The sequence below is a fragment of the Thalassophryne amazonica genome, chromosome 2 (genome assembly GCF_902500255.1).
Source record: "Thalassophryne amazonica chromosome 2, fThaAma1.1, whole genome shotgun sequence".
Classification (NCBI taxonomy): domain Eukaryota; kingdom Metazoa; phylum Chordata; class Actinopteri; order Batrachoidiformes; family Batrachoididae; genus Thalassophryne; species Thalassophryne amazonica.
The window spans coordinates 132,214,983-132,239,191 of NC_047104.1; the positions used below are offsets into that span (position 1 = coordinate 132,214,983).

A 24,209-nucleotide genomic window follows, 5' to 3' on the forward strand; every position below is an offset into this window, starting at 1 on the left:
TTGTGTGAAGGCCCATTCTGGTGCTAAATGAAATGGATACACTTTATTTTGCTGCATTGTGGCTTTTATTTCATACCCTGTTTGTGAGGGATCTCACCGGAGCTGTCAATCCGACAAGGACACGTCATACTTACTGCAGAGACGTGTTAATGCAGCTGAACTGTGTCAGTCTGAATCGTGTAACAGATGTCATACTACCACAGTTCATCCCGAGGGATCTTAATTATCTGGTCTTTAATAAAAGTGATTCGACAAAGAAGAAGAGGAGAAAGTGGGGGAGATGAGGTTGTGTCAGGCTGCGTCTGCGTAAACAGCAGCTCACCAAGATCCCCCTGCCCACCGTGATTATGGGAAATGTCCAGTCCCTGAGAAATAAAGTAGATGAACTACAAGGAAACGTCTGCTTCCAAAAGGATTTTAGGAACACTTGCATCATGGCCTTTACAGAGACGTGGTTCACTGAGGAAGACCAAGACTCTGATCTGCTCATCGATGGTTTTGGAGCTCCGCTTCGTCTCAGTCGCCAAGCTGAAGTGACAAGAAAAACACAAGGAGGCAGGGTATGTTTGTACGTCAACAAACAATACTGCACCTCTGACTGTCAGAGAGAAAATCTGCACACCAGATGTTGAACTTTTATCTGTCATGCATCCTTTTTATCTGCCCCGTGAATTCTCACAACCTTTTATAACAGTACTATATACTGTATTCACCAAAAGGCAAATGCTGCCTGTGCCTCTAGTACTGTTTTTAATGTTGTACAAAAATTGCAGTCCATCTCACCTGATGCTCCTAATTTTGTCTTGGGAGATTTTAATCAGGTCTCTTTGGAAAAAACCCTAACAAACTTCTATCAATATGTTATCTGCCCAACTAGGCGTGGTAAGACTTTGGATTTATGTTATGGGTCAATTAGACGCTTTTAAATCACTCCCTCTTCCCCCTTTGACTTCTGCAGATCATAACTGTGTGCATCTTGTGCCAACCTACAAGACTGTTCTAAAGAGGGGAAAAGTACAAACCAAGGAGGTGAAAGTGCTGATTCTGAGCTCTGTTTGCAGGAATGGTTTAACTGTACTGACTGGAACATGTTGAAGCTGTCCTCTGATAACTTGGATGAACTCACTGATGTCATATGCTCTTATGTCACTTTTTGTAGAGACATGATTGTTCCCTGTAAGAGTTAAAATTTATCCCAACAACAGACCATGGGTCACTAAATCAGTGAAGTCTTGTATAAAGAAAAAGAAGGATGCCTTTAAAAAGGGAGTAGACCTTCTTTTAGTCACCAAGGAGCTTAAAGAGATTCTTAAAGCAAAACAGAGCTACAAGTCTGAGTTGGAGAAGAAGATGGCTGCTCATCACTGGTGGCGTGGTCTAGTATAAAGGCTATTGCGGGCCTCCAAAATATGGAAAATAGCACAAACATTACTTTAAAAAGTTTCAGCTCAGATATTGAACTAGCTAATGCTCTTAATTGTTTTTTTTGTTTTTGTTTTTTTTTTATATCATTTTAACATATCCGATTTTAGTAAGGAAACCCAGGAACTTGGTCTCAGGCTCCGTGACCCCCAGCATTTTTCCTTTAACCAATGGGATCTTGAAAAAGCCTTCCTTAGCACCAAAGTAAACGAGTCATGGTCCAGACAATATCTGTGGCCACTTACTCAAATCTTGTGCAAAAGAGCTGAACCCAGTTTTGTATCATATTTGTAACCAGTCTTTGGAAACACAGCATGTTCCCAAAGTGTGGAAAGATGCCGTTGTGGTCCCAGTTCCTAAATCCAGTAATCCCACAACTTTGAATGATTTTAGGCCTGTTGCCCTAACATCAATTGAAATGCTAAAAAACACTATGTATGCACTTGATCCATTACAATTTGCTTAAAGGTCTAACAGGAGTGGAGGATGCCACACTCATTCTGCTTAATTTGCTTTTTAGACATCTGGAGGGAAGTGGGTGTCATGCCCGGCTTTTATTTATTGACTTCTTCCCAGCTTTTAACACAATTCAACCTTGTATTTTAACTCAAAGGCTTTTAGAACATTTTAATTTAAGCAACAATCTTGTGGGCTGGATTTTACACTTTTTAACAAGCAGAACACCAAGTCAGAGTGAACAGGATTTTATCAGTGTGTTCTTCTACTGGCTCGCCACAAGGGTGTGTGCTCTCACCTTTGTTATTCATTTTTACACCAGTATGTGTCAGAGCACTTTTAAAAACAGGTTCATTTTAAAATATGTGGATGACACAGTGATTGTCAGTCTGCTGCAAGACTGAGAACATCCACGGCCCTGTAGTTGACCATTTTGTTAAATGGTGTGAGGACTCATATCTTCAGATCAATACATCAAAAACTAAAGATATGGTCATTGATTTCAGGAAGCATGGTAGGACACCTGACAACACAATAATCAATGGTCAACCAGTTGAAATTGTGCAAACATAATAATACCTTGGGACTATTGATAATTCGCTGAGGTTTGAGGCAAATTGTGAGGCGATGTGGAGGAAGGGGCACCAGCGCTTGTACTGCCTCAGGAAGCTGTCCTACTTCCACATCGGCCGAACCATGTTAACACTATTTTATTGTGCTTTTATTGAATCTGTTTTTATCTTTTTCTTTGGTGGCATGGTTTGGCAGTCTGACACTGAAGGACAGGAACAGACTGGGTCAGATTATTAAATGGTCCAGTCAGCTGATTGGTGAGTCGCAGCTGAGTTTAGATTCCCTGTACACCAAACAATTACAGCGGCTAGCCAGCTGCATCACAGTTGATGACTCCCACCCTCTGGCTAATGAATTTCAGCTCCTACGTTCTGGCCGTAGGTTTAAAGTCCCAAGGTGTAGGACAAAACGCTACAGGAGTAGTTTTGTCCCAGCGGCAATTGTGCATTTGAACAAATTTCAGTACGTTTTGCACATATTTATTTATTTATTTATTTGCCCTTTGCACATCAATTTTTATGCTGATCATCTTTTAGTGGTTTCTCCTGATGCTTTTTTTTTTTTTTTGTGGTTTAGTAAGCTTGTGAGTGCCTGGTGGTGTCTGTTACTTTGTTTTGAATATGTTCTTAGTGTTTTCAGTGTTTTTATTGTTATTGTTGTGTCTGACTAACATGGACACCCTTTTCTGTTTGCTGCAAGTCAAATCTACCTACGGGTACAAATAGTCACCTGAACCTGATTGTGTTGAATGTTTGGTCTCCAAAGTAAAGGTCAAACAATGTCGACGTCCATTGGATTCTATGACATGTGACATACGAGGGTAGGCTGAAAAGTTCTAAGACTCACTATAATGCAGTTAATGCATTACTCCTTCATGGGGAACCTTAGAACTTTTCAGCCTACCCTCGTATGTTACCCCGTAACATAACTAAGCATGACACATGGTGCAAACTATTCCTTTTTAAAATCCTACTAACTCAACCAGTAATTTGCATCAAGTTTTACCATAATTGGAGCAACTTTAACTTTTGACCCCTGTACAAACTGAAAGTGACCTTTGTCACCATGCTTGCTGTTTTTACCCCATAACTCCAGAACATTCAGTCACAGATAGTCCAAACTATACCTTCTTGGAATCTTTGTGATCAGACACATAATGTGGTATAGCGTTCAATATGATTGGAACATTTTTTTTTTTTGACGCCTTTGCAGTTCTTCAATTGACACCTACTTGGCCTCCTATTGAAAATTCAAACGCTAACGTTATTTTTCTAAAATATGTACCAAAAGGTATACACAGTCAAACTTTGGTGCTTGTAACTGGATTTGAAGGATTCCTCTGCAAATATTCTGTTATCTACTGCACTATTAGGAGTGGTTTGCATTTTGTTAGTGGTTAGCTTGCGTTAGCTCAGCTACATGCTTGGGTTTCTTTTTTGCACATAGTACATTACTTAATACTTTCCATTAATCGTGCGCGATGTTGGCAGATAGGGTGGCTCTCTTAGAGAGCCGTGTCTGTAAGTCAGAGTAGATTCTTGGTGTAGCGAAATTAGATTTTACGGGCACTCCACAGGAGGTTGGGTGGGCTCGCATGCCCATCAGCATTAGTTTAGCAACACTGGCTGCAGACGATGGCTTGCAGATGGTTGTTAGGCATAGAAAGTCACTTTAGGCTCGGTGCCCGGTTGTGGTACCTGGATCACACTCGCCACTGCTTTACGAGATGTGCCTCGTAGATGTGCCTGTTGTTAGTCCTTTGACTTCCACCCCTGCCTCCATGTCAAAATGCTGGGCATTAGTGATAAGGGATTCTATTACCCACAATTCAGGTTACAGATGCCGGCTGACGTTAAATGTATTCCTGGGGCCAGAGCCCCCGACATTGCCTCTCATCTTAGTAGGGCTGCAGCTATCGAATATTTTTGGAATAGAGTATTCTATTGATTATTTTATCGATTAATCGAGTAATTGGATAAAAAAAGTACTTTTGTATTTTTAAACAATATCAGTAGTGGCAGTAGTCCCTATTGCTTAGGGAGACTAAGCAATGGCACAATGTCGCTGTGCCATCATGCAGATTTTTAAGTTTAGGATGTTCCTTCTTTCTGTTTTCCCAGGTAATTATTTATTTCTTCACATTAAGAGTTTTGGAGCTTTGCCAAACCATAGGCCATGCGCTCTGTGAAATCTTCAGTCTGCGGACAGGACATTTTCTTTTTTTTTTCTCCTTATTACACATTTCATTTGCACTTTTTATTGCTGTGATTTATTCAGTTTATTTCTACATGCCGTACAGAGCAGCTCAAACCGAAGTCAAATTCCTTGTTTTCTGTGGATACTTGGTGAATAACAAAGCCTTTGAAAAAACGGCTGTGGAGTGCAACATTTCCACAACAGCTGCACTGATAAATTAACTCTACAGCGTGTTGATAAAAACTCTTATCAAATCTGAATATAGGCATTTTTTTAAATGGTTAAACATGATTAATTTAAAGTACGCTTCCTTTTGCTTTACCTGCGGAGGTGGAGAGCAGCCAGTGGAGCAAACCACGTAAAAAAAAAAAAAAAAAAAAAAAAAAAAAAAATATATATATATATATATATATATATACACACACACGTAAGCACACTGCTTCACTTTAAATGCATAATAAGTCCATTTCAGATGATAAGCACAGACCCTTTCTCTTGAAAGGCTTTATTTTACTCAGCATGTGGCTTTGCAAATTTGTAGCATCGCCTGCTACATTGATTAGCGCTTACATTATTTATGGGCATGTTCTACGGTCTTCTCGTTTTTTTTGTGTGTGGGAGTGTTACAGTGCCACCTACAGGCCTGGCATATGTACTACAGCTTTAAACGAAGCTTCAAGGCAAAGAATTTGCCTCAAACATTTTTTTTGTAATCGAATTATTCGATTTTACTCGATTAATCGTTTCAGCCCTACATATTAGGGTAATGACACTGCAGAAGGGCAAACAGACAAAGGAACATGACACTAGATACAGCCACATAGTTATTCACATCTGCACCAATGATATTAGAATGAAGCACTCTGAGGTCACAAAAATGGATGTACAGAGAGGACTTGTGATGTCGCAAGAAAGATATCTGCATCAATTAACAGTCTCTGGTCCCCTCCCCTCCCGGGGTAATGATGAGGCGTTTAGCAGGCTGACATTGTTAAATAGGTGGCTGGTGCAATTTTGTAGACAGCAAGGCTTCTGTTTTATTGAAAACTGGCCTTCGTTTTGGGGCCGCCATGACTTGCTGATGCCAGACAGCCTTCACCCTACCGGTGTAGTCGCCACCATCTTTTCTGTGAACATAAAGCGCTACAGGGAGGGTAGCATTAGGACTTTACAGCAGGCCACGGAGCAGGTGATTGGAGACCCTGCAGGGCTTACTGTGCCTACTCGGAGGGTATGGTGTTTTCTCAACAACCACCCCTGGGTGACCCCTGAGCTGAAGGTCCTGATGAATCAGAAGAAGAGGGCTTTCAACTCGGGACACAGAGAGGAACAGAGTAGAGTCCAACGGGAACTCCAGTGGAGGATCTGGGCAGCCAAGAAGGAGTACGGAAAGAATATGGAGGAGCAGCTGGCCCAGAACAATGTCAAGGACATGTGGAGAGGCCTCAAGACTGCCTCCGGATTTGGGCAGGGTGCCAGCAGGACTGTAGATGGAGATTCTCAGTTTGCAGAGGAGCTAAACAGTTACTTTAACCGTTTTGACTCCTCCACATCTGGCCCCCTGCCTGCTCTCGGCTCTCCACACGTCTCCCCCCTCCCTCCCCCTCAATGTGACTCTGACTGAGGTGAGAGCTGCTGAGGACCTGTGCAGATGATCTCTGTGAGGTCCTCAGCCATATCTTTAACAAGAGCCTCAGCCTGGTGGTGGTCCCCCAGTGGACTTTACAGGTTTTCTATATCAACAACATTTTATTGAGTCTTAAAGTAAATAAATATGAAATTGGTCACTGGATCCTTGATCTCTGGGCATTAATAAACTCTATATCAGGAGTGGGCAACTTGTTCCAGAAAGGGCCAAGAGGGTGCAGGTTTTCTTTGAACCCACTGACTCCACCAGGTTATTTCACTGATTATCACTTTGAGCAGATTTAATCAGTGAAATCACCTGGTGGAGTCAGTGGCTTCAAAGAAAACCTGAATAATAAACTCTACATAGTGGATCCTGCTCTGGACATAAATAAAAATTGACAAAATCTACAGATTTTGTTAATTTTTAAGCATTTAAAGTCAGACGTTAATGGCATGAGTGTCTCTGCATACATCTGGGCTGAACTCAGATGGTTGCTGGAGTCATACAGCCACACAGTCTTGGGATGCAGCACATCAGCGCAGGATGTCTCATTTTCGGAGGGGAAAAAAAAAACATTTTGTTCGATTACAGTTTATTGTCTGTATCATTCCACAGAGGCAGCTCTCACTAAAGTGATGAATGATCTTCTGCTTGCAATGCATTCAGACACCACTACAGTTCTGGTGCTATTAGATCTCAGTGCTGCATTTGATACAGTGGATCATCATATTCTACTCGATAGGCTGGAGAATCGTTTTGGGATTACTGGGACTGTCCTTGCATGGTTGACGTCATACCTGAGCAGTCGATCTCAGTGTTTTGTCCAGTGACACTACCTCTAACCTCAGTTACATGAAATTTGGGGTTCCACAGGGGTCCGTCTTAGACCCCTTGCTTTTCTCCCTTTATATAGCACCCGCGGGCACATATTGTGGCATTTTGGGGTTACCTTTCACTGCTATGCTGATGATACTCAGTTATACATGCTGATAACTGCTGGTAATCTCATCCACATAAAATCCTTATAAGATTGCCTTGCATCAGTGAGAAGATGGACATCTAGCAACTTCCTACTTTTAAGCTGAAAAGACTGAAATGATGGTTCTTGGTCTAGTGAGACATCGGCATCAATTTGACCAGTTAATGCTTAGCCTAGGCTCGTGTGTCATACATCACACTGACAAAGTGAGGAACCTTGGGGTAATTTTTTATACTATGTTGTCCTTTGACATCCACATTAGAGATATTACGAGGAGTGCTTTCTTCCACCTGCAAAATGTAGTGAAGATTCGTCCCACCCAGTCTGTGGCTGATGCTGAGACCCCGATTCATGCGTTTCTCTTCCAGATTGGACTACTGCAATATTCTGTTTTCTGATTTACCACAGTCCAGCGTTAGGGGTCTCCAATTGGTTCAAAATACTGCTGCCAGAGTTTTAACATGAAGCAGAAAGTTTGACCACATTACACCCATTTTTGCATCTCTTCACTGGCTTCCTGTTCCTGTGAGAGCAGATTTTAAGGGTCTGGTACTAGCCTATAAAATTGTTCACGGACTGGCACCTCCCTACCTAGCTGACCTAATTAAACCCTACGTACCGACCCGGGCTCTGCGTTCTCAAGGCGCAGGACTATTTAGTGTCCCTAGGGTGAATAAAAAGTCTGCGGGTCACAGAGCTTTCTCTTATCGTGCCCCTGTTCTGTTGAATGATCTCCCTGTGTCAGTAAAACAGTCAGATTCTGTAGAGACTTTCAAGTCCAGACTTAAAACACATTTTCCCTTTTTATATGGCTAGCATACTGGCATAGTATGCTTCTATGCTTTCTACTCTTTTAATTCATTTTATTAGGAAATGGAGCGTGCCGCGGCCTCAAATTCATCTAAACTCTGGGTCTTTTAGTGACGTTTAGGGCTAGTGGCTGGCGATCACCTTCATATTTCTTCTGTTTTTCTTGTTGCTTAATGCTGACAAATTGTAATGTATTTGTTGTCTTTCCAATGCCTGATTGTTTTTCTCTCGTTTGAGGTGCGGCTCCATCCAGAGATGGGTGTGGTGTCTACTTCTGCAACCCTTCCATCCTGTGCACCGTCAAAATTTCCTGTATATTCGTTTTTGTAAATTGTTTTGTCAGTTGTGTTGCTAGCATGGCCTAAGCAGGTCGCCCCTTTGAGTCTGGTCTGCTTGAGGTTTCTTTCTCAGAGGGGGTTTTTCCCTGTGTGAAGCACCTTGAGGCAACTTTGTTATTTGGCACTATATAAAAGAAAAAAAATAGAAATTTATTTTACAACCCCAATTCCAATTAAGTTGGGACATTGTGTGAAATGTAAATAAAAACAGAATACAATGATTTGCAAATCCTCTTCAACCTATATTCAATTGAATACACCATGAAGACAAGATGTTGAATGTTCAAACTGATAGACTTTTTTTGTTTTTGTGCAAATATTTGCTCATTTATAGGGCTGAAACGATTAATCGACTAACTCGAATAATTTGATTACAAAAAATGTTTGAGGCAAATTCTGTGCCTCGAAGCTTCGTTTAATATTATAGTACATATGCCAGGCCTGTGTGTGGCGCTGTGACATTCCCAGAAAAAAAAACGCAGAAGACTAGACCATGTAACAGCTTATCAATTTCGCACAAAAGCTACACCTTTCCAGCGTAACACAGAGTAAATTAAAGTTTTTTTTAGGGGAAAGATGGTTCATGCTGATCATCTGAAATAGCTTACTGCGCATTTAAAGCGAAGCAGTGTGTTTGTCTGTTTAAAAAAACAAAAAAAAAAACAGTTTCATCCGCTGGCCGCTGTATGCACAGTGGCCGGCTGTTGTCTCTTTCTGCCCAGTGTGAGCGGTTCAGCATTCCCCTCACACCAGGCAAGTCACAGCTCCGTCCCCGGACAGACTGGAAGTCCACTCTTTCATCTGTGTTTTGCTCAGACTCGCACTGAGTGTTTCACTTTTTTGGGCAATGCACAACGCTTCACAAACACAGTAACTTACGAGGGTAGCCTGAAAAGTTCTAAGGCTCACTATAATGCAGTTAATGCATTACTCCTTCATGGGGAGCCTTAGAACTTTTCAGCCTACCCTCGTAAATAAAATAATATTAATTAGAAAAAAAACAGTGACTGCGAGGCTTGCATGTTCATCCTCCAGCTGACATGCATCTAACTGAATCGCAGAGGAAGAGGGATAAAAAAAAATTCATGCAGTGGCCCAGTCCACCAACCTTAAAAAAAAAAAAAAAAAAAAAACTTAAAAATGGTTAAATTTTACAAGTTGTGGGAAACAAAAAATGGAAAACCACATTTTGGCCCGACTTTGGCTGAGCTCCTGACACCGGGAAAGAGCCAAAATTTGTAAAGATGTGAAAAGATGATAAATAATTACCCAGGAAAACAGAAAGGGATACACTAAATTCAACAATCTGCGTGATGGTGCAACGACATTGTGCCATTGCTTAGAGAGAGCCCTGGACTTGTGATGTTTAAAAACGAAAAGTACTTTTTATCCGATTACTCGATTAATCAACAGAATACTTGATTACTAAAATAATCGATAGCTGCAGCGCTACTCATTTTGAAATGGGTGCCTGCAAAAAAGCTGGGACATGGGCCACAAAAGACTGGGAAATTTGATGAATGCTCAAAAAACACCTGTTTGGAACATTCCACAGGTAAACAGTTTAATTGGACAGAGTGTCATGATTGGGTATTAAAAGCGCATCCCCAAAAGTCTCAGCCGTTCACAAGCAAAGATGGGGTGAGGATCACCACTTTGTAAACTGTGGGGAAAAAATAGTCCAACAGTTTAAGAACAATGTTTCTCAACATTCATTTGCAAGGAATTTAGGGTTTCCATCATCTACAGTCCATAATATACAGTGAGGAAAATAGAGAAGCTTGAATCTTCGACTGGACTGGGTTGCTTGACACGAGGACGTTTCGCTTCAAATCGCAGAAGCTTCCTCAGCTAAAATTCTTGCTCTGGTAGTCTGACTTCTGTCTTGACTCTTGTAGAGAGAGACTCTTCTCTACCTCTCTGTTGTGGTGCCGAGCTGCATCGTCTGGGCACTGAGTTGCTTCCACACTGCGTCGTCATAATGACGCACGGCGCAACCGGGAGCACCCCCGGTGTGAAAGGGGCTGAAGCAGCTAAGAAGGGAACCAAAAAACTGATGGTGTGAACTGTTGACTCTGATGTGGTCATTATGGCAGTGGCTGTCTTTAATACGGTCAACCTGGAAGAAATGTGGATTGCCTTTGGCGCTATAGTCATTTCTGTTATAGCCATTCACAAGGTGTCTGCTGCACTGGATCCTTCTACTAGTTCTGCACTGCTAACATTTCATTCTTTCACTGGCTGAGATGCAACTTCTTCATTCTGTGGTTGTGATTAAAAAAAGACTACCAGGGATACACTCCAAGTACAGTGGGGGAAATTAGTATTTGATCCCCTGTCAGTTTAGCAGGTTTTCCCACCTACAAAGAATGGAGAGGTCTGTATTTTTTTTATCATAAGTACATTTCAGTTGTGAGAGAATCTAAAAAAAATCCAGAAAATCACATTGTATGATTTTTAAATAATTAATTTGCATTTTATTGCATGAAATAAGTATTTGATCCCCTAGAAAATCATACTTTAACATTCAAGGTTGGGTAGTTTTACTTTGAAATGTAATCCAAAAGTAATCAGATTACAAGTAATCCAAATGTATGTATGTACATACATGTAATCCACATGTATTCTTTCAAAGTAATCCTACCCAACCTTGTTAACATTTGGTACAGAAACCTTTGTTTGCAGTTACAGAGGTCAGATGTTTCCTGTAGTTCTTGACCAAGTTTGCACACTGCAGCAGAGATTTTGGTCCACTCCTCTATACAGATCTTCTCCAAATCTTTCAGGTTTGGAGTTTCAGCTCCCTCCAAAGATTTCCTGTTGAGTTCAGGTCTGGAGACTGGCCAGGCCACTCCAGAACCTTGAAGTGTTCCTTACAGAGCCCCTCCTTAGTTGCCCTGGCTGTGTTTCGGGTCAACCCAGCCACAACCCATCTTTAATGCTCTTACTGAGGGAAGGAGGTTGTTTGCCAAAATCTCGCAATACATAACCCCATCCATCCTCCCTTCAATACGGTGCAGTCGTCCTGTCCCCTTTGCAGAACAGCAGCCCCCAGAGTATGATGTTTCCACCCCCATGCTTCACAGTTTGGATGGTTTTCTTGTGGTTGTTCTCATCCTCTAAACATGGTAAGTGGAGTTGATTCCAGAAAGCTCTATTTTGGTCTCATCTGACCACATGACTTTCTCCAGTGCCTCCTCTGGATCATCCAGATGGTCACTGGTGATCTTCAAACGGGCCTGGACATGTGCTGGCTTGAGCAGGGGGACCTTGCTGCCCTGCAGGATTTCAAACCATGACGGCATCATGTGTTACTAATGTAATCTTTGTGACTGTGGTCCCAGTTCTCTTCAGGTCATTGACCAGGTCCTCCTGTCTAGTTCTGAGCTTTCTCAGAATAATCCTGACCCCACGAAGTGAGATCTTGCATGGAATCCCAGACCGAGGGAGATTGACAGTCATCTTGTGTTTCTTCCATTGTCTACACCAGCAGTTGGTCTTCTCACCAAGCTGCTTGCCTGTTGTCCTGTAGTCCATCCCAGCCTTGTGCAGGTCTACAGTTTTGTCCCTGGTGTCCTTAGACACCTTTATGGTCTTGACTATGGTGGACAGGTTGGAGTGTGATTGTGTGAACAGGTGTCTTTTATACAGGTAACAAGTTCAAACAGGTGCAGTTAATACAGGTAAAGAGTGCAGAATAAGAGGGCTTCTTAAAGAAAAATTTACAGGTCTGTGTGAGCCAGAATTCTTGTTAAATTCATGCAATAAAATGCAAATTAATTATTTAAAAATCATAGTGTGATTTTTTTTTTTTTTTTTTCCTCTTTCTTCTCTCTACATTCTGTCTCTCACAGTTGAAGTGTACCTACAATAAAAATGACAGACCTCTCCATTCTTTGTAGTTGGGGAAACCTGCAAAACTGACAGGGGATCAAATACTTATTTCCCCTACTGTATATCCAGACGTAACAGAGGCTTTCCATGAAATGTTGCAGGTAGTGGTGCAGCTTAGCTAAAATTTCCATAAAAATTGTTCATTTTGTGATAAAAGCATGGAGTTTGGCGCACACATTCTAAATGAACTGTTTATTTTCAGATATGGAGCCATCCTGGAGCTGACCTCAAATGAGCTACAGGGGTCAATCAAGAATTACACAAGGGTCAAAATAAAATAAAAAAATGCTCCAATCATGTTAAACTATACCACATTATTTGTCTGATTATAATGATTCCAAAAAGGTATAGTTTGAACTATCTATGACTGAATTCTATAGAGTTATGGGGCAAAAATAGCAAAAATGGTGACAAAGGTCAGTTTCAGTTTGTATAGGGGTCAAAAGTTAAAGTTGCTCCAATTTTTGTAAAAAAAACAACAACAAAAAAAAAATTATGCAAATTATTGGTTGAGTTAATAGCATTTTAAAAAGGAATAGTTTGCACCATCTGTCATGCTTAGTCATCATGTTATGGGGTAACATATGTCATAGAATCCAATGGACGTCGAACTTGTTTGACCTTTACTTTGGAGACCAAGCATTCAAACACCGTCAAAACTATTCCATTTATTAATCCTTTTATTTCAACCAATTAGAATATGTGTGCCAAATTCCACAATTTTTGGACAAAATGAACAATTGTTTTGCTATGCCGCCCCAGTAAGATGCCACAAGAGTTGAGTGATCTTTCCTCGTCTCAATTGGAGCGTTTTGTCGTGCCGATGCCATCCACTATGGACAACACTCCGAGTCATTACAGGCTTGCTATGACTGTGATTGCAAAAAGGGGTTGTACTGGGCTTTGTATGTAAATGCAAAAAACCAATATTAAAGTGCACTGCACTGTGCGCGTGTTCTGGTGGCTGCAGTGTCTAAACCAGCATTATCATGATGCAAGTTGTAGACCTACATTGTTGTAACCTCTAGGTCAAAGCCTTTTCAAGAAATTCCACTGGACTATAATGATTTTAGAATGCTCATTATGTAACCTGTTCAACTCTGTACTATTTATGTTGCTTTGGGAGTTTCTTACTGAAATTCAACTTGGGAGTTTCTGATTTCTGGTTTCAAGTAGGCCTACATTTCTGTCACATCCATATTTACATGGAATTGTTTGTTATAGATTCACCAAAATGTGGCATCCTTTCAAGTGACCTTGACTGTTCTCAGTGATGTTGACCTCTGAGCGATAGCGAAATTACAAATGAGTTTATTTTTTTTTATGTCCAGAAACATGGAAATACATGTCTATCACATTTAGAGCCTAAGACACACCTGTTTCTAATATTGTGCATGGAAATTTTGTATCCTGGAGGTCTGACATCTTAAATTAAAGCTTTGGTCATCAAGAACAAACCCTTAAAGTTTATTGCTTCTTTCATTCTGTGTACAATTTGTCTAATAAGAGCTTTGCAGCCCTACTAATAATATTCACTTGATTTACAGTAGTGTTCAGAATAATAGTAGTGCTATGTGACTAAAAATATTAATCCAGGTTTTGAGTATATTTCTTATTGTTACATGGGAAACTAGGTACCAGTAGATTCAATAGATTCTCACAAATCCAACACGACCAAGCATTCATGATATTCACACTCTTAAAGCTATGAAATTGGGCTATTAGTAAAAAAAAAAAAAAAAAAAAAGTAAAAAAGGGGGTGTTCACAATAATAGTGTGGCATTCAGTCAGTGAGTTCATCAATTTTGTGGAACAAACGGGTGTGAATCAGGTGTCCCCTATTTAAGGATGAAGCCAGCACCTGTTGAACATGGTTTTCTCTCTGAAAGCCTGAGGAAAATGGGACGTTTAAGACATTGTTCAGAAGAAAAGCGTAGTTTGATTAAAAAGTTGATTGGAGAGGGGAAAACTTATACGCAGGTGCAAAAAATTATAGGCTGTTCATCTACAATGATCTCCAATGCTTTAAAATTGACAAAAAAAAAAAAAAGAGACGCATAGAAGAAAACGGAAAACAACCATCAAAATGGACAGAAGAATAACCAGAATGGCAAAGGCTCACCCATTGATCAACTCCAGAATGATCAGACAGTCTGGAGTTACCTGTAAGTGCTGTGACAGTTAGAAGAATCCCTCATAAAGTGCATCTATTAAATAAAAGACGTGCAGAAGAGGTTACAATTTGCCAAAGAACACATTAACTGGCCTAAAGAGAAATGGAGGAATATTTTGTGGACTGATGAGAGTAAAATTGTTCTTTTTGGGTCCAAGGGCCGCAGACAGTTTGTGAGACAACCCCCAAACTCTGAATTCAAGCCACAGTTCACAGTGAAGACAGTGAAGCATGGTGGTGCAAGCATCATGATATGGGCATGTTTCTCCTACTATGGTGTTGGGCCTATATATCGCATACCAGGTATCATGGATCAGTTTGGATATGTCAAAATACTTGAAGAGGTCATGTTGCCTTATGCTGAAGAGGACATGCCCTTGAAATGGGTGTTTTAACAAGACAGTGACCCCAAGCACACTAGTAAATGAGCAAAATCTTGGTTCCAAACCAACAAATTAATGCCTCGCAGATGTGAAGAAATCATGAAAAACTGGTTATACAACTAAATACTAGTTCAGTGATTCACAGGATTGCTAAAAAGCAGTTTGAACATAATAGTTTTGAGTTTGTAGCGTCAACAGCAGATGCTACTATTATGAACACCCCCTTTTCTACTTTTTTTTACTGATAGCCCAATTTCATAGCCTTAAGAGTGTGCATATCATGAATGCTTGGTCTTGTTGGATTTGTGAGAATCTACTGGTACCTTGTTTCCCATGTAACAATAAGAAATATACTCAAAACCTGGATTAATCTTTTTAGTCATATAGCACTACTATTATTCTGAACACTACTGTACCTCAGCTCAGAGTTTGGAGGGAAAAAAAAAAAAATCTCACCTGTTCCAGTCCCTCTTTCTATTTCCATATGATGATTCCACCCTCCACAGGAGGACTCATAGCCTGGGGGCAGGCCAGGTGAAATGGACAAATCTCCAAATGTGTTTGTACACCTGCCATGGCACAAGTGAAGCAAAACTCACCCGTGAAACAGTCACTTTACAGGCTGGAGTTGTGACTGATAACTTGTTTCAAGCTCTGATAAAATACTTTTCAGCTGTTAATATCACTGTACGCAGTTATAAATTTGTCTTAACATATTACGGACACACTGATTTGCAAATAATTTTGTAACAGTAATGGGCCCATTTTTAGTTAACAGTTGTATGCAGACACATCCTACAAAAAAAGAAGTTATGTGCATGTCTGGTCCTGTCAGTGTTGCCACTTCCAGTTAAAGTAACTGGAGGAGTGTGTTTTTTGTTTTTTGTTTTTTTGTTTGTTTTTTTCCCCCAGTTTTATAGCTTTCATTTTGTTGCACTCAGCTCTCATGAATATGGAAGAGTTTTGCTGCAGTCTTAGGAATGAATGATGATGATACCGTTTATCCACTTCAAGTAAACAACTTATAATATTTTTGTAGAATGATAAAATGGCAACAAATGCTCATAAGAAATAATAAAACATTAAATATGAAATAATGTCTGAGATAAAATGGTAAAATTCCAGCTTGTAGCTAACTTATGACTTTGTCAGTATCAATGTACATGAGATCAGAAGTCCCTCAACTTCTAAAGTGATCCAAATGCGTTTTTGTGTTTACAGCTCCATCTAGTGTTAACAGTTGGGAGGATGTTCAGGTGCAGGCTCGTCATTTGCTGCTTCACACCTACGGACTGAGCAGGTGTACGGTGCAGGTCCAGACATACCGAGAGAGGCCGGCCCGCTTCTGTGCACAGTGCCAGCAGCCCAGCGCATGAAGATGGGCTCATGTTGTACCTCTTCAATAGATTCTACAAAGAGCCCTGTAACAGCCTCAGGCATCAACCACACGACAAGCGTCATGCTCTCACTTAGGCGACCATGTTAACAGATTAAACCTTGCAGACAGGCAGCATGAGGGACACACCCCAGCTGCATGTGTTGCTTCACTGGAACCACTCCTCCCCCCCGGAGAATAGACTCAGTGCCTGTTGTTTGCGCACGTGCTGCAGGCGGCACGCAGCTACATGCACAGAAAGATAAATTGACAGGCTTTTTGACATACCGGCAACATTAAATAATTCTTTGACTCGGGATCTGTATTATAAAAATAATCTAACAGGACGAAGTTGATGTTACGTCTGCATGTACTTATTATACCTAATTATATTTATGTTTGTATATTAAAAAGTGTGGCACAAGGTGCTTTCAGACAGGTGCTGTTCGGTGCACAGCTGTAGCTGCTGAGCCAGTTAAAAAAAGTGCACGCACACACTTGTGCAAAAGAAAAGTCCTAATTGAATGTGCACTGTAAACTGGTCACATGACACCGTGTTTAATAAGAATCATAAATGAAAAATGATGTGGACAGATTGAGTAGTAACCGCCCACAAATGCAGCTGTCCAATATAAATGCAGACACGTGTGGCCATTGCACAGGTCTGATGTAACGTGACCGTGCGTTTGCAGTGTGTTCCCAGGCGTCTGTCACAACAGGAGCCACGGGATGTGGAGAGATTTGTGCCAAAGGTGGCACAAAAGTCGAACACACACCCTTAAAGGATCAGCATGTCCTCACAGGCGTTTTATCTAAGGCTTGAAAACCAGTGTTTGAATGCTCTTACTTCACCATTAAGGCCTGTTCTAGCAGTTAAAAACTTATTTCTCTTTGTGATTTTAGTTTGTCTAACCACATGTGATTACATGTCATTTTATTTTGGTGCTCGCTGTGTGCACTGTTGCCTGCGAGTAGCCGGGCAAGCATAGGTTTAACGGAGACGGTGACTGAGTGGGTCCCTAAAAATTACATTTTCAGCTCTGAAACTTTGGGTTCTGATAGATACACGGCAGGATCAGTGAAGCTCACTGATAAGGCCGCTGTTGTTCATGTGTCAGTATATAGTTGTGTTCAAAATAATAGTGTGTTTACAAAAGTGAATAAAGCTCAAAATCCTTATAAGAGCTTTTATTTTCCACACACACAAATGCAGTGGGAACACTGCACATTCTATTCCACATCAGAAAGTGAAGAAAAGTTGATCAAATTCATTACTTTCTAGAAAGGGAAGAAAAGGGAATATTAGGCTACTTGGAAAAAAATAGTGTCTATGTTTTTCTTGCTGTGTCCCTTATTACACCCTTACAGGTGGCCTCTGATTTAAGGAGGAAGGCAGCAAATGTACCTGCTGGTTGTCGTGCATTTCTCTCTGACAGTATGAGTAAAATGAGTCAGTCCAGACATTGTTCAGAAGAACAGAGTACTTTGATTAAAAAGTTGATTGGACAGGGGGAATCATAAAATTAATTGCAGAAAATGAAGCTGCTGAGTTAAAATGATCTCAAAAGCTTTAAAATGGCAGCCAAAACCAGAAAGACGTGGAAGGATACAGAAAGACGCCATTCAGTGGGTTGAAGAAAAGCCAGAATGGCAAAGACTCAGCCAATGATCGGCTCCAGGGTGATCAAAGAAGGTCTAAAGTTCTATGTGAGTACTGTAACAATTAGAAGACCCCCATGTGAAGCCAAGCTATGGGCAAGAAGAAAGGGAAAAAAAAAAAAGACACGTGCTGAAGAGGTTACAATTTGCCATGGACTGGCCAAAAGAGGAATGGTATAAAATTTTATGGACTGATGAAAGCAAGATTGGTCTTTTTGGGTCAAGGGGCTACAGACAGTTTGACTGATGACCTCCAAAAACTGAGTTCAAGCCACAGCACACTGTGAAGCACATTGGAGAAGGCATCATGATATGGGGATGCTTCTTCTATGGTGTCTGGTCTGTTTATTACCCACCAGAGATCGTGGATCAGTTTAAATACATCACAATACTTGAAGAGGTCATGTTGCCTTATGCTGAAGAGGAAATGCCCTTGAAATGGATGTTTCAACAAGACGACAACCCCAAAAACACCAACGTGAGCAGCATCTTGGTTCCAGACCAACAATATTAGCGTTATGGAGTGGCCAGCCCAATCCCAGGACCTTAATCCAATAGAAAGTTTATGGGGTGACATAAAAAATGCTGTTTCTGAGGCAAAACAAAGAAATGCAGAGGGATTGTGGAATGTAGTCCAGTCGTCCTGGGCTGGAATACCTGTGCACAGGTGCCAGAAGCTGGTCGACTCCATGCAGCGCAGATGTGAAGCAGTTCACAGAAACAGTGGTTACACAACTAAATATTAGTTCAGCGATTCACAGGAAAGATAAATATTCATGTATTTTTCAGTTTATACAGGAAATGTTTGTTTGCAAAGAAAAATGCAGACTTTGTTTTTTGAGGGTTTTTTTTTTTTTTTTTGAACAGCCTAATATTCCTTTTTCTTTCTGTAAAGTAATAACAAATTTGATAAATTTTTCTTCATGTTTTGTTTGGGAATAGACTGTACAGTGTTTCCATTGCATTTGCGTGTATGGAAATAAAGGCTTTATAAGGATTTTGAGCTTAACTCACCTTTTTTTTTTTTTAAATCATATTGCCATTATTATTTTGAACACAACTGTATTTTTTCTGCATTTTAATTTTGGCATATGAAAAGGTACCTGGTGCCATGTGATGACTTAAGCTGTTCGATGGCATCAGTGAGGCCAAGGTGCCATCACATCAGTTATTTCACCAAAGTCCTGTTGTAGTGGTCATTAAAGCACTTAGACCTTCTGTCCTGACAGACGGCATTTTGGTGTTTGTGACAGAGGCAACTGACAATCATAGTGTATCTGACTTTGAGATAGTGTACACGGTTCGCTTGTTGGACCCACTTTGGTGCAATTTCAACCCCACAGTGTTCACATATCATTAATAGGCAGTCGATGCAGCAAAGCTGAGGCATCGGGACATCTTCAGTGTTCTGTTTGAAGTGATGAGAAGGGTTGTTGGATAAATTCCTCTGATTGTAATTTGAGAAGGAATAAGGTGCTGGGTTAATGTTTCCACCTGTAATAAACACCCCTGCCGCCAGATATGCCTCTAGATATTTTTGGCTATTTATTCAGTTTATTTTCACAGTGCCAAGTCACAAGTAGCCCAAATGTGCCACATGCGTGCCACAGATGACTAACATTTAAATCTTCCACACACAAACGAGCCCTCACAGTGCTTGCCTCAGGTGGTTTTTTGTTTAATTATTATTATTATTATAGGAAGAAACTTCAAATAGATGAGACTTGGCAGGGGTGACCAACTACTTTGGCCACACTATCAAAAACAAAATAAACAATAAAGCACAACAAGGATTTGTTCAGTATGCTTTGTACAATATGATTTTTCAAGATTTGAGGGAACAGAATTGACTGGTATATTTTCCAAACCCCAGAAAATAACTGGAATAAAGAGTACAATTGGTGCAATCCTTTGTGCTTGTAAAACAGTCATTTGCACTATGAATAAACAATCATCTATGAATGACAGCCATGTTTTTTTTGTTGCCGGTGTTTTATTTATTTATTACACATACCCTGAAATGAGTTAAAATGCATTCTTTTTAAGCAACTACTTTTTTTTTTTACACTAACAGGCGAAGTCCATCAGTAGCTGTTATTGCAGTTATGCACTCAGTATATTGTGTAACATATTCCTGGTAAGACATCTGATTTCATTCTTTGGACTGAAGTTCGCGGTCACAACACATTTCCATTAATTGGTGGCATCAAGCGGGACAAAACCGGGTTGCATTGGCACGATGAATTATGCGACAATGCAGGGATCAAATTTGTGTAAGTGTCAAGGGGGCTTTGGTGTTGAAATTTTACACAGTTATGACATTTTCCAGCTTCCAAATTCTGCAGACGTAACATGGCACAATATCGCCACACAATCCATGACTGGGCACACAGGCCGCATTAATTCAAAATGGTAAATCCATTTTGTATTGAATTAGTTCAGCTTTGAATAAAATTCCATTCCAGATGGTTTCTAAATCCTCAGACTGGGTATAGGCCAGGTCCGGATCCAGACCGCATCGGTGAGATTTTTTACACATCATTTGTCATCGGTAAAAAAAAAAAAATAAAAATAAATAATCCCGAATAGTGCTGAACGTGTCCCCACGGTGAACACAGCTTTTGATTTGATCCCACAATGCACCACGCAGGTGTACACAGGAAAATTCAAACCGGACCAAAAAACAGCGTCAGTCCAGTCGAGTTGATGATCATGGCATCCAGGAAAAAAAGTTGTACAAGGAAAATTGGGCGCTTATTTCAGCAAGAAACGGTGAGTGGTTTATAAATAGTTTTCAGACAATAGTGTGTTTGAAAGGCATTCTATGATGACTGAAATTACATTTCCGGTGGTTTTCCAACTCATACATGTTAACCTATACTGATTATCCGTAAATTATACGGATTTTTCCGAGTTTGAGTCATACGGATGTACAAATGAAGTCGGATTCAGGGTTTGGTCTGCAACGGGTCTGTAATCAACCGTTTCTGCAGCGCGACTCCACTTTGAAGCGTGAACCATTGAAGCAATGCTTCAATCCACTAGCTCGCTGGTTCTTTGATTCGCTGCTCTTCAGAAACGGCAAGTCTGCTTCTTAACCCCTCTCAAAGCCATTAAATTACCGTGAGTCACTTTTGTGTGGATTAAAGTCACTAACTGGGATTCTTGTCTTGTAGTCAAATGAGAATAATCCACCGTTCCGTTGGCACAGCTCCAAACGCTGCATGGCTCTCTGCTGAGACAGAGTCCGGTCGGGATTAACTTCAAAATGAATTGCTGCTTTAAATATAATGACACCTCTTACAAACGTAATACAGGCAAGAAACTACAATCGACTAAAACATTTTTTTCTTCCCAAAATGAGACATGCTGTATTTCTTTACAAATTACATCCTGACGTGCAGCACAGCAGCTGAAAGAGCTCAGCTCAGATGTATGGAAAGACATTCATGCCAATAATGTCTGAAAGAAAATGCTACAGATTTTGTTTATTCCTATTTATGTCCAGAGATCAAGGATCCACCATGTCAATTTTTGTTGTAGTGTTTTTTTAGGACATCATATTTATACAAATAAGAAGTGTTCACTATGGTCCATGAAGTATAATAAATATATTAAAAGAACTGTGACAGTGTATGTTGCACACGAATAACAGAATGAAGATTATTGAATAACAAGACGCGTACGATTTTTATTTTATCATTGGGCAAAAATGCATCTGTCAGATTTTCACTCTGGATCCAGCCCTGCAGGGCCTGTCAAAAGTTACAGTAAAAATCCAATTTACAGGTATTGAGACAAATTTAACTCCATACATTTCTAGGTGTCAAGAACAGGAGTGAGAAGTATCATTAAGAAATTCAAAGAGAGCCATACAGTACAGAACAAACCTGGTAGAGGTAGGAAACAAAAGATTTCAAAGTCTCTGGAAAGAAAACAAGTGGCAGATGCATCTAAAATCCCCAGAATAACTGCCAGGACACTTGTGAATGACCAAGTTGGGAATTGTAGTCTAAAACAAAATGATCATTAGAGCCATGGACAGGCATGGAGTACGAGGAGCAGACCACAAAAAAAAAAAACCCTCAACTTCTACAGAAGCCAGACTGAAGTGTGAAAAAGACAACCTGAAGAAAGACTGTGCACACTGGAAGCATGTCCCCTTTGGTCAGATGAGATGAAACTAGAGCTCTTTGGCAACAGAGTTCTTGCTCATGCTTGGAAAAAGAAGGGAGAGGTGTTTAACCCAAAGAACACGTCCCCACAGTAAAACACAGCGGTGGGTGTATTATGCTGTGGGGATGCTTCAGTGTGTCTGGAACTGGGAATCTCCTCAAGGTGGAAGGGATCATGAAGAATGAAGGATATTCAAGGGTTTCTGAGAAACAGTCAGTAGCAAAAATGGGTCTGGGTCATCGCTTAGACTTCTGACAACAACAACCCAAAAACACATCACTTCTGCTGAAGTGATGAACAACGAACGATGCCTCAACAGTGGAGTTCACAAAATAACTAAATTGATAATTTAGAGTCTCCATCCGTAACATCACCTTGCCCACGCCCAACCAGGGGAAGAGTGACAGCAGGACTTTCTGGTCTGCAGGCCACAGCTTCGCGTCCAGAGGCACATCCGTTCCCCATAAAGAGTCGTGGCGAACCAAGTCACGCCTGAAGCGATGACTGGTCGAAAGGTGAGCGGCTACTATGTAGGAATGCTGAGCCGTGGTTAATCGGGGCACATCTGCCTATCCACCCCGCTGTGAGAGCTATGAAGATGTTATGGCCACACAGCCAATGCATGCTCACCTGAGCATCATTTCCCATCGGTCCGGTGTTTGGAAGTAATCTATGCATTTACCCCAGTAGGGAGCCTGGGTATTGTTGAAGCTCCCATCCGACAGGCGAGTACACAGCCCCAAAATGATATCACACAGCAGCTTAGCTATCTTTCCCAAATTGGTAATTGGACCACAAAACAAAGGCTGGTTGTTTGCATAACACGTGAGTCAAGCTCCGGGATCAAGGAAAAGATTGGTGTGTGCAGGTGTATCGAGTGATCCTTCTGCAGGCAAGAAATTTTTAAATATGTTTTTTGGTGCCTTGGTGGTTATATAGGACCCCGTATGTTGGTGAACTGATTGATTAAGTGCCATGGCATTGATCGCTGATACTAACACATGTGGAAACAAAAGACTGACATTTCGAAGCGGCAGCGGTTTTATGCGTGGGTGTGCCGCAGAAACAGGCATCAGAGAACACACATAACGGTCAAGTTTACCTCATTAGCCCAAAACTTAGCATATCTATATCTATCTATACCACATGTTCCTCTGATATGGGTTACGTGGTGTATCAAATATCCACTCAAAACTCGATGGCGGGCTTACTCGCATCCACTCAAAACTCGATCACGGGCTTACTCGCATCCACTCAAAACTCGATCACGGGCTTACTCGCTTCTGGTCTGAGTTTCCACACTGTTTATACAGTTTATCATCTTAACAAGCTGAATAAGTTTATTTCATTAATAGTAGGGTTGAGCCTACTAATAAAGCATTTTTGCCGAGCACGAGCATGATCCGAATAAAATTCATCAATATCTGTGCTCGTGCTGAAGGAAAATTCTCATTGGCTAACTGACTGTCTTCATGCTCTGTGATTGGCCAGTCACACACAGCGCCCACCCCTCCCTTCTCTCTCTTTCTCACACACACACACACAAAGGATCTCTCTCTGTGCTTGGCTGGATTCTGCTTCAAGTTGCTCTAGCTGTCAGTACTCTTGCCCAGCTTAAGTTTTCTTCAGCTCGCCTCTTTTTCGGTTTGTCTGATAGTTAAAGTTATTTGGTGAACTTGTTTCGTGTCATAGGCGGTGCTTTTAACAAGACAGAGCTGAAAATGGCTCCTGCCTCTATTCGGGTTATTTATTTATTTATTTTTTAACCGTTTGTTTGCTCTCCGTTTTGTTGGTGATATAAAGTCACTTGGAAAACTTTGCTCCTACTGAATGCGGTGCTTTTGAGAAGAATACAGTGAACAAGGCTGACATATTTCCCTGTTTGCCATCACTGGATGTTTGTATGAATCACCAAGTTCACACAGATCATTAAAAAAAAGTCTTACAGACCACTTACACACACGTACAGTAGTGTTCAGAATAATAGTAGTGCTATGTGACTAAAAAGATTAATCCAGGTTTTGAGTATATTTCTTATTGTTACATGGTAAACAAGGTACCAGTAGATTCAGTAGAGTCTCACAAATCCAACAAGACCAAGCATTCATGATATTCACACTCTTAAGGCTATGAAATTGGACTATT

At 40.8% G+C, this 24,209-nt stretch overlaps 1 protein-coding gene across 2 annotated transcripts in view; it reads left to right on the forward strand.

Annotated features, from left to right (window-relative positions):
• The window catches only part of slc30a4 (solute carrier family 30 member 4), a 53,156-nt gene extending 35,448 nt beyond the window's left edge, over positions 1 to 17,708 (forward strand). For both annotated transcript variants that reach the window (XM_034193550.1, XM_034193557.1), the window contains exon 9: positions 16,076 to 17,708. In XM_034193550.1, the coding sequence (XP_034049441.1) occupies positions 16,076 to 16,230 (155 nt within the window). In that variant the 3' untranslated portion in view covers positions 16,231 to 17,708. The remainder of the gene's footprint in view (positions 1 to 16,075) is intronic.
• The last annotated feature ends 6,501 nt before the right edge of the window (positions 17,709 to 24,209 follow it).